General features: G+C 39.3%; 1 protein-coding gene across 1 annotated transcript; it reads right to left on the bottom strand.

Moving 5' to 3' along the window:
• Window positions 1–2,993: 2,993 nt before the first annotated feature.
• LOC135703573 (uncharacterized) lies at window positions 2,994–8,160 on the bottom strand. Its single transcript, XM_065224821.1, has 5 exons — window positions 7,942–8,160; window positions 7,807–7,860; window positions 5,804–7,237; window positions 5,415–5,732; window positions 2,994–4,991 (listed from the first exon to the last, which is right to left on the bottom strand). The coding sequence occupies exons 1-5, from the start codon at window positions 7,964–7,966 to the stop codon at window positions 3,826–3,828; spliced, it is 2,997 nt and encodes a 998-aa protein (XP_065080893.1). The 5' UTR covers window positions 7,967–8,160; the 3' UTR covers window positions 2,994–3,825.
• Between the last annotated feature and the right edge of the window lie 3,392 nt (window positions 8,161–11,552).

Genomic DNA, 11,552 nt, shown 5'->3' with positions numbered 1-11,552 from the left:
CAAGGGTACCGGATTGGAGATGCTATTGTCGGTAGCCGCCACCAGTCCCGTCTCGTACATACGGGTGTCACGTGGCATCATTCCAGGGAACTCATACCGTTCATCCCTAGGCACTGGGATATACTCCGATTGGAAGGTATTGTCGCTGGTTATAACTGTCGTTGCAGCCGTTGCAGGAGCTACGGCCTGTATCGTAACAGGAACCGGAAGGGCCGGTGTGGGAGTAATCGACTGATAGTAACGTTCGTCATCGAACGTATCTGTTATAGTATGGTTGACGGTTCAGGTGTACACAAAAGAAAGAAAATCAAAGAGTCAGTAAGGGACCTCACCATGTCCCTCCCTCTAGTCTGAGTAAATGCTTGAGATGCATTGCACTTTACAACACGCTTACCAACCAAAGCAAAGAGCAGTAACACGACAGCAAGCTTGTATTTACTTTCTTAACCAGAAGAGATATGGACTTACAACTGACCAAGGATGTAGTCAACTCGCAGGGAACAACTCGTCGCTAATAGACACACTCTGGCAATCGGTTATATACGCTTTTTGGGCAATCATATACGCTTTTAGATTTGTTTCGAATTATTTTATTATGCATTGAAATGAATCAACGCTTACACATTGTATATCCATAACTTATAATTATATATGTACCTTCATCTTACCGCTCATATAACACACAAGACCTTACCAAGTACCCGCCATCGCTTCTCATATGGCTAAAAGGAGATCAATAGTTTAGTAATCAACATCTAAAAAATGCAATCGGTCAAAAAATCATAATGCTCAGAAAAACTAAAAACATCAATCCAATAAAGAAGAAAAATTAAAAACAAGTGCACACTTTTTATTACGAGGGATCAATTTTCACTAAGAAAGCCATAGATATAATTTGAGAGTAGTTGTAAGGAAATAAACTATATTAGGCACTTGTTACTGAAACAAGAAAAATGTACACCTTGAATTGTAGAATTGATGTTTTTAATTTGACCTCAATTTGCCATATCAATAAATGATTCGATTTTGTCAGCCTTCAATAATTTCACACAACCGTAATTCCAAATCTTTCTCATTCATCTTCAAAATGGGTGCAATAAGACGCCTGGAAAGCGCATAGCTGTCGTAGAACATTACACGGGAGTCGCTTTTTACGTGGTTTTTTTTTTTTACGCGGATTTTGGTTTTTTTTTACACGAATTTCAGAATTTATACACTAGAGTCGTTTTTTACGCGGTTTTTTACACGGTCTTTTTCTACGCGGTTTTTTTTACGCGGATTTCGGAATTTACGCGGTTTTTTTTACGCGGATTCCGAAATATACGCGTTTTTTTTTTTTACGCGGGACGTATCACCCGCGTAAAAAGCGACTCCAGTGTATTAAGATTTTCAAAAAGGAGGCTGACAAAATCGGGTCATTACTGTACTCGTATTTCAGTCCTTTCCGACATAATTAATGCGTTTAGTCATGTTGGAACCTATAACTAATTAATTAATTTAGCTTTATTTAGGAGGCTTTCAGCCTTAGGCTGGTTCGCCTCCAAACCTATAACTAGATACATATTACTTTTGGTAATTTCAATTGAAATTCTCATTTTCCACCGAACACATGTCGAGAGGACTGATATACGAGTAAGGACAGGGTATCATTATATATAAATGCAGGTTCTCAGAGAAGGAAAAAACATCGGTAATATAGTCGAAAAATGTCAGTTGACCAAGAACAAGAAACATACGCGAATGTTGTCTGATTAAAGCAAGATTCTTTGTGGGAGCATAAAATAAGCAAAACAGAAAAGCAACTTATATTTTCCATTTTCCAAAGCTGGAATAGGTTGAAGTCACGTTTCTTTTCTGTTAATCAAATAGTGGTTTACTTCGATGAGAAATTATAGGTACTAATACATTTTCTGCACATTCAAAACGGAAACCAAATATCGTGGTACTAAATGGTGGTGGTTGCGGGTGGTATTTGAGAAAAAATTAGTAATTTTTAAGTCTTTGAAATAACTTTTTTTTTCAATATGACGTCTACAAATTAAAACGAATAAATTGGAAATTAAATATTTAACGTTATTTTTAGTAATTGCAACAATTTTTCGACAACTGAGATAGGTTCACGCAATACAGTACCTTTCCCTTTGCCATACTTCGAGTTCGATTGGATGCATTTTCTCAGTAGTGTACTTACGATTACAGAAGTGAGCAATTTAATGACACTTTCTATGAAGAGCGTGGGTAATATCGCATGTCCTCAAAAAATGATGATTAGCGATTTTTCCGGCAAATCAAAATTTGCAAAAGCCATCTCTCTTTGTCTGCAGCAGATTTGTAGCGTGATGCTGTCTCCACTTTTCTTTCAATCACATGTACATGTATATGTAAGATGTTTAGACTTCCTTTGTTGTGCGGGATCAAGTGGAAAAATTCCAACTTTCAGCAACTATAAAAACATCACTGCCTTTGTAAAAAAAAATACACGGCACCTTCGGGTAGCGACTGTAGCGCGAAACGATCTGAATATTACCAGATCAGTTTACATCAGCAATGAAAAATGACCAAGTGTATTAAGTGATGATAACGATTCAAAGATCAAATAATAACCGCGAGATTTTGATTCCATTGGTGTTTCAGCATTGGCAACAGCTTGATTTTCGGATGTACATGTCATTCAATTGACTAATGTTACTTTTGACAGTTTTGCATGAACGACAACACTAAAATGAGTATTAAACAAAATACACAAGATTTTTTTTGTTATCGTGTGAGATTTAGCAGCACACTACGGTTCAATGTTTTTAAGACTAGTTAGAAACGAAGCCAGGACTGGCCCATTTCTTAATTTATCATTAGTATTATTTTTAATATTCCACTGAGGTTAAGAATTGGAGTGTGCTGCCAGTTCTACAACACGAAAAAGGTTAGCAAAGGACAAAGCTGTCAGATGCTGTTTAGTAATCGGAACTGATATATTCAAAATAACAAATTAGAAATTACGTTTTACTTCAGTGTTGCACATTTTATTTCAGTTTTACACTAAAATTAATTTATATGGGAGCTTACAGTTAAATGTTCACCGCACGGAAATGCAGTGAGATGTAGGTATTATTCAGCTAAGTGAATATATGGGTACGATCCCTAATCTTTTATTTGTTTATACCAGCGTTTTTATTCGCATCAAAGAGTACTGTTCACATTTCCAATTTTTACTGCAAGCTGCTCAAAACAACAATAAACTGCTGTTGTGTATGTGGTTACATTATGTTCACTTAATTTTCTTTATTTTTGAATGAAATTCAAACTTGCTCTTCCATTTGATTACTATCAAACTGTCGGTGTCTTTCTTTCCAATAACGAATGGAACAAAAAATACTTCACAGCTTACAAAAATTCCTAAGCTTCAGGTTAAAATAAAATAAATACTTCTGTGGGTGTCTAGGTTTCAAGAGACCTGACAAATTCTGTAATAATGTTACTTCTAGAACTAGCTGTTTGTTGAACATTTAATTTTACATACCATGAATCTTGTGTAAGATTTTGTAATTTGTGTCATTACTTCTATAGTAGTCAATTTGATTTAAAATGAACAGCAAAAAATTTGAATTTAATTTTCGATCGTCTCACTGTTAAATTTATTTCTGGTTTAAGAAACAGGTTCTGATAGACTTAAAATTACGTTACATTAGTTTGTTCTTCCTAATCCTAAAAGAGTGTGCTTCCCCGACAGTTTCGTCATCCCTGCTAACACTGGGACAAAGGGAAGCGAATGTGTTATATACAAGACGCAAATTTCTTGTAATAATTAACATTTCTGTGTTTAGCTGTTTAAAAACGACGGCTAAAAATGCTACCAGCGAGGCGGCTGCCAGTATTTGATTGCTGGGAATTGGAATTATTCCATTTGTTTCCACCGGCACTATTGCCGGAGTTGAAACCACCACCAGAATTGCCACCGAAGTTGCCACGGTTGGGATTCGAGTTAAATTCACCAAAAGACATACCGCCTCCCTGGTTGCCGCCACCGCCACCTTGATTGAAGGATTTGTTTTGACGGTTACCGAAACTGTTACCGCCCTGGTTGTTACCGGCAAAGTTGTTGTCATCGTCACCACCGAAACTATTGTTTTGGTTGCGGTTAAAATTACTCTTGAAATTGTTTCCACCAGGGTTATTGAAGCGATTGTTTCCACCGCCGCTAGTGTTGCCGCTGTTTCCGCTACCGAACGAGTTAAAGTTATCGTTCTGGTTGCGATTACCACCACGGGTGTTGCTACCGTTACCACCGAAGTTGTCATTCGAGAAATTATCAATGTTACGAGTGTTACCAAAGCTGTCGTTGCTAAAACTGTCATTGGAAAAATTGTTACGGTTATTGCCAAAGTTGTTTCCTCCGCCAAAGGAGTCATTATTATCGAAGTTGTTGCGGTTATTTTGGTTACGATTTTGGTTTTGGTTGCGATTCATATTGCCGCCACCAGCAGCAGCCTGGTTTCTATTTGGGTTCACGGTATTCAAGTTGATGTTAGGCTTGTTTGGCTGAGGGCGGTTAACATTACCCTGATTCTGGTTCGCATTACCAGCAGCACGGTTCTGATTCTGATTCGGGTTCGGCTGATTACTACGAATGTTCTGGCCACCACGGTTCTGATTTCCGGGGGCAGCTTGGAAGTTGTTACCAGCGGCGTCATTGTTGCCACCGAAATTGGTATTGTTGGCATTAGCATTGTTGCCACGGTTCTGGTTCATGTTTCTTCCTTGACCACGGAAGTTGCCACCTTGGTTATTGCGATTACGATTGCCGAAACCACCTTCGCCAAAGTTGTTTGAATTGGCAACTGGTGGATCGGGAGCATTGAACGAGCTCTGGTTAGAAGCCAGACTCTCGCCAACATTCTTACCAGACATGAACGCAAGGCGCAACAGATCTTGGATAGCTTGGGGATTGTTCATATTGTTATTGGGATTGAAGCCACCAGGGCCTTGATTAAAACCTGGAAAACGAGATGTCATTTCAATTATATTGCTTTAATTTGTTTTCGCTACTAAAGTTCAAGCTATTAGAAGAATCTCATATGAGATCAACTTCATAGTTTATAATTCGACATAGATAGCTGTAGAAAACTACGGAGGAAGAAATTCAACCCTCGCCGTCGCAGCTAATGTCGAGTGATTCAAAGTAACGATATCATTATAAACTTTGAAGTAATTGGAAGTTTGGTTCATACTGAACCATTGGTGAGAAAGTAGTTGAAGGGAATAGAGGATACTGGCAAGGAAATATGGGAAAGGTACTAGTAGTATACTATGGGAGACAATTGAAGCAATGTTGCTAGACAACTGTGTTCGGAGGGTTAACCAATGGATTCTAAAAAGACAAAGAAAACGAAAAGGCGAAAAAGTATCCGATATCTTACCAGGTCCATTCAATCGTGGGCGCTTGTTTGGAGGCAATGCAGTCTTCTTAAGCATGTCCGGATTCTTGGCGATAATCTTAGCAATGCCATTCAAAACACGGCTATCGTTCTCGTTGTAGAGGCGAGCGTTAATCGCGGTTTTAAGCAGTTCCATCTTACCCCTCGGTAGAGGATGATCATCATGTTCGATCTGCATCAACTTCTCGACATCGGCGGTATCGTTCAGCTCGATGTATGCGGCCAACCGCGACTTCTTGACGATACGATTGATCTTGCCAACGAATGGCTTGATCTTCTTGAACAATGCATCCTCAGACACTGTGAGTGAAGAGAAAAGCGTCATCATTAGTACTTATGAAATCAACATTAAACGGCTATGGTTTACTTACGGTATGGAATTTTAGTCATTTTAACAGTCTTCTTAACGTCAAGCGTTTGTTCTCCACGCAGTGGAAGCACGTGTAGACGGTGACCACCAAAGAACTTATGGTCGAGGAAGCGACAAGCGTTCTGGGCACTAGCCCGAGCCATATAGTAGATAATGAACGTCTTCACGGGGTGTGGAGCGCTAGCACGGTATGCCATGATTTGAGGGGAGAACATGAACTTGATTGGTCCATGCTGGGCGAAGTAACGCTTCAGTTCCAGAGGCGGGCAGTTCAACGGAACGTTGCCAACAAAGATAGGATGGTAAGCTTGCAGTTTCTTTAGCACATCCTGTTGCTCCTTGCTTCTTTCCTCTTGATCCTTGTCTTCTTCGCCAGTCTTCAACTTACGTTTGAGAGCGACCGGGCGGAGTACGATAGGACCATCGTATTTCTTCACGACAATTTCCTTGGTGGCATCCTTGTTCTCTTCAGTAGGAGCCGGGAAGGCGGTGCATGCAAGCGCCTTCTCAACGGAAGTAGCATTCTTGTAGCAAATGATGGCAGCATCATTACAGTTACGACGATTGACAAAATCGATTTCTCCAAACTGCTTGAAGTGGTCGTACACCTGCTCTTCCGTGATGGCCTTGTCCAACGAAGTGACATAGACCGATGTTTTGTAGTTGGGAATCAATGCAGATCCAAGATGCAGAGCATGAATGCGCTTGCCCTCGACCACACGGCCATTCAAGGCAGTAGCGGCCTTGGCAGCCTGCTCTTCAGTTTCGTAAAAGATACGGGCATAGTTGGAAGCATTCTGAGCATTTTGGGTTACATTGTTCGAAACAGCCTCGGTGATGCTGCCACCTTCAGCACACTGCTTCTTCATTTCCTCCTTATCTTCGATCCACTTGTTAGGGATGTTCAGCAGTTGTACACGATTGCGATTGCGGAAGAATAGCTTGGCCGCACGCCATATGTCCAGATGCTGATTCTGGTCACGCTGATTCAAGTCATGCGCATTGAAATCAGCGGCCTTCAACTTCTCAAGAATGGCGGGCTTGTCAGAATCCTTTTGCAAGGTTACATAACCCAACGGGTAGAAGATCAAAACAGAAGTTGGCTCGACTTCGGCAGCCTTCACCTTGTCCCACAATTGCTCTTCGGTCATGTTCTCGTCGTCAACAACGGTAACGATGACGTCACGCTTGATGTGACGGATGGTAATGAATTCCAGATGGATGCGGAGGCGACGATCGCGGAACATGGTGCCATCCTTTTCGGTGAGAGCCTTGGTGGCGGCTTCCTTATCCTTGAACAGGAGCAGTGCGATCGTATACTTGCGGTAATGATAAATATCTACCTTCTCAATTTCATGACCGCTGAACAAATCGCGCAGTTGCTGCTCAGTCACATCCGACGGTAAGTTACCGACATTGATCTTACGTTGATGCTCTGGAAAACGAGAAACATCCCAAATTAAAAAAAAAAAACACCGGATACTATTACGATTCTAGAAATAATTATATGCGTAGATTGCCATTCGGATTCGAACAAAATTAATTTGATTTTTTATAACACGCAATTATCGTTCGCCGCCATTTTGCTTTTGTTGTGCGTCATCCCATAACGGGATTCAAGATTAATGACCTGTTCGTGGCGTGCCTTGTCCACCAGTCTACCGCATATAGAAAATTTGTATAGCGTACACTATTTGGACAATATTTCGTAGCACTCAAGGGAAAAATGTAAAAAAAAAAAAAAAAAAATGAGCGACCTATTTAAAAAAAAAAATCACTATCAAAAGCGCAAAAAGAAATCCACACCAACACCCACTACATTATATACGAGTATTGGTGAAACTAGCACAACCGCCGCCGCCAACAGCATCGTCATCGATTTTCCGCCATTTTATTTGCACGGGAAGAAAGTAGCACTAGCGTTACGCTTTGGGGATAAGCCGCCATTGTTGGCTGACCGGTACCGTAATAGAAAATTCCCGAAAAAAAGGATTTCAGACTTACCAACATCGGCTTTCGGAGCATCAGACTCAGTTTCGGTTCCTCCGGTAGTTTGCTCTGTAAATAAGGATACAATAGCGTTAAAATTTGGAAGTTTGTAACTATTACCGGCCACATGGCGCCATAGTTAACACATACCTGCTTTCTTCTCGGTTTCAGTCATTTTGAGATTTTTAATACGTAAAACCACACAAATACGTTAATCTAATAATTTCAAGCACTGAAGATTCAAAATTCTGAGAATTTTGATATTTGGAACAATTTCTTTTTCTTCACTTAGTCGATCGGGCCGAGAGCAACACTCCGAAGATGTTCACAACGTGAAAAGATGGCGAACAATGACTCGGATTGAAGCAGCAGGCTTGGCTTTACTACGACGAGGTAGAAAATTAACGGGCGGCTAACGTTTGTACCTATCAGAATAGGGATAGGCGAAATATCAACTGTGGTTTTTGGGCGGCTGAATCATCAGGCGATAAATACACACGCTATTTCAAAACTACCCAAATTTGGTTAGAATCCACTCATCGATTAAAACTGATCCTACCCAAAATGGGCAAACATGTATTTACCCAAATCTAGGTAAACGTACCTGCGACAGAAACTGGGTAACGGTTACTCAGTTGATGAAATTTGAAACAGGGTAAACTTTACCTATTTTAAATAATAGATATAAGTTGAGATGACCGCTGCAGTAGCTCTATCAAACATAACCTCACCCGATTAGCTCCTTTTGATTGTTGAAGTCATTTTGTTGGAAAAATTTGTAACTACACTGATAAAACAGCAAAGATTTTATTTATGTGATTTCACACATAACTTCGACTAAACGCCCCACACATTAATTTTATAAACCACACATAAACGTCATGTGCTTAACATATACCATAGATGTGCAGCTCGAATGAGCGTCATGAGTAGCGGCATATAGCAAAAAATTATGATACACCCCTGTCTGTCTGACTGACCTCGAAAAAGATGAATTACAAAATGGAGACCGAAAGCAAGTGCCAGAAGAATTGGATCTACCCGACGAACTACTGCACGTTTTCGAAGGTAACTACATATGCAAAAAAAAACTAGAAAAAATAAAGTGTTATTATACATTTCATTTTTCAGGCGAAGAGTTTGAGATAACATCGATGATAAGCATTACCAAGGACGAGCTGACCAACATTCTGGAGGAGGCTGTCAGCAAAGAAAATCAGCGGTGGAAATCTCCCAGACCCCCCAATCACTGAATCGACACATTTTAATACGATTTCTGATCCTCGCGCCTTTACGAATTATTCCTCGACATCTGCACAGAAGACATCCAAAACTACACAACAAACAGAACCATCAACTACACATTTTCCATTAAAATCTTCGTCCTATTCTCCACGAAACGATATGACAAAGTCACTAACGAGAGTTTATGTTACACCAAATGATTCCAGCCCTAACGTATTAGTCGACATATTAACGCAGACTGTTCCGAATATTTAATAAATATGTAAATAAACAATACAAACCATAAACTGCCAAATACAAATCATTTGTCCCTAACCATAACCTCTATGTCTGATCACACATAAATTTTATCGAATAACGAATGGACGCCTTTATGTGACTCACAGATAAATTTCATTTGTGAAATCACATTGCAAAAATTTATGTGTGTGGCACATGAACGCAATATGCACAATTTTCTCAGTGTACGGAATACGACATTGAAATCCAGCATTTTACGAGCGCTTATGGCCGCCACAATCCGAGCCACAATCTGAATTAGTTTTTAGTAGGGAACATATGATTTGACGTTTGGGTTGTGTCGTTTGACGTGTAAACGTTCAAATTTGAACGTTTAAACGCAGACAAACAGATATAACACTCTCAAGTTGTTCATCGAATAAGCATTTAACGGTCAATTTAAAAGTATCGTAGTTGGTAGTACCGCCACCTGTGGCGCGCATAGTCATTTTCCTTGCGTTTGACGTTTACACACTACCGCCATCTATTCAGCGTACTACCCACCACAGTGTGCTAAACAGATGGCGCTAATGTTTCAGCGACGATGTTTTACAGTGAGAAATATTCAATCTGTTACACGCTAACTTCTGCTTACTCACCAGGTGAGTCGATCGTACTCACTTTCGTCCGATGTATCGAGTTGTCAAAAATTGAGTAAACTAGAAATGTCAAACTGAGTAAAAGCCACTCAGTCAGCAAAATCCTGGACTTGGAAAAAATGCCAGTCATGTCGGAGGGAAAATGTTACTCAAAACCGGCTGAAATGCCTTCAGGTAAGTACGAATTGCTTAGGGAAACGGTGTTGAACCGTGTTTTGCTCCGGTAGAATGAATCCGAAGCAGGCAATTTCCATTTTCTTGAATGAAAATCAAAACAAAAACCCTCCCCGCAACTGAAAATACCGGCGAGTGGATTTGACTCAGTCTACGTGAGAACGTAGTTTACTCAAAAGTGAGTCAACATAAGGCTACTCAATTTTGAGTAGCCATACTTGCCGCTGAGATGAGTACCTTCGACTCAATTTTGGGTTGACCAGAATAAGCGTGTATGTCTGTTTGCCTGTCGTTTAAACGTCAAACGACACAAGCCAAACTTCAAATCATATGTTCCCTACCAGAAACTCAGCCAGGGTTTTTGAATTGCGGATCGCCCAGTAAACATCACAGCAAAACAAATAATTACCGAACTGTCCGTAAAAGTCAATCTGTCAAAAAACTGTATATCCAGTAATTTATGCGAGTTGCCTTCGGTAATATTAACTGGAAAGCCCAGTAAATGTGATCGTTATTTTGTCACAATTAAACTGGCAAGTCAGTTATTTTGTGCATGATTTTACCGGGTAACCAAGTTATATTAAAAGCAAATATATCATATTAACAATATGATCCATTCATGCCTTTTCCAAATGTTGCACTTGCGACCCGTAAAATATTACTTCACGCACCATCTAGCGTTGAAAAAGGTCAGCAACAATTATTCAATTACAATCGAGGGGTGCGAATATAGCACTTATTACAAAAGTAAGAGTCAAATTATTTTCATTAATTACATTGTGTATATTATTTTAAAATTTGTCTGACATGTCACTGTTGTCATCAAATAAAATAAAATTCTGAAATACATTCATTTGAAATATTAAACAAATTTTCATTTCGTTTACCCCTCGTGACGATAAACAAATACATTGGTAGCCTTTCTGGCCACAGAGGTGCTTTCATCGCTAAAAATTCGGTTCGCCAGCTAAGCGAAAGAGTGGATCATATTGTTAATATAATATATTTGTTAAAAGCTTAATTATGTGAAAAATAAACATTGCATTCTAATAATAATTGGACGCACACAACTCATGTATTTCAATTTAGTTAGCAAATTTTGCATTACTTTTTCTCATATATATAGGGTTGCTGTTATCCATAAAATCAATGTTAACTATCACACTAATCCAGCATTTAGTTGTTCGGTATTTTTTTATGCTGGGCTTGCACCGTAAAACGACATTTTTACTGAAAATTCAGTTCAAATCTAGGAAATAACTGACAATCTGTAAAAACAAACTGAATTTCGGTAACGTTTGATAAAAAACACTGTACACAGAATATAAATTTACTGAGAAAATCGTTGATTCTCGAGGTAATTCTTAATTTTTCGAGATTTCACGAAAAGTCAGTAAAATTAAATACTGTGCACTAAGTAGTTCTTATTTTTTTACTGGCCAGTCAGCAAAATTATCAGTTTAT

This window comes from Ochlerotatus camptorhynchus, unplaced genomic scaffold (assembly GCF_037179485.1).
Source record: "Ochlerotatus camptorhynchus isolate MF236.1 unplaced genomic scaffold, CSIRO-AGI_Acam_v1.1 ptg000216l, whole genome shotgun sequence".
In the NCBI taxonomy this organism is placed as follows: Eukaryota; Metazoa; Arthropoda; class Insecta; order Diptera; family Culicidae; genus Ochlerotatus; species Ochlerotatus camptorhynchus.
Note: the sequence above shows the minus strand (reverse complement) of the source record. Positions and strands in the feature narration are given on the sequence as shown.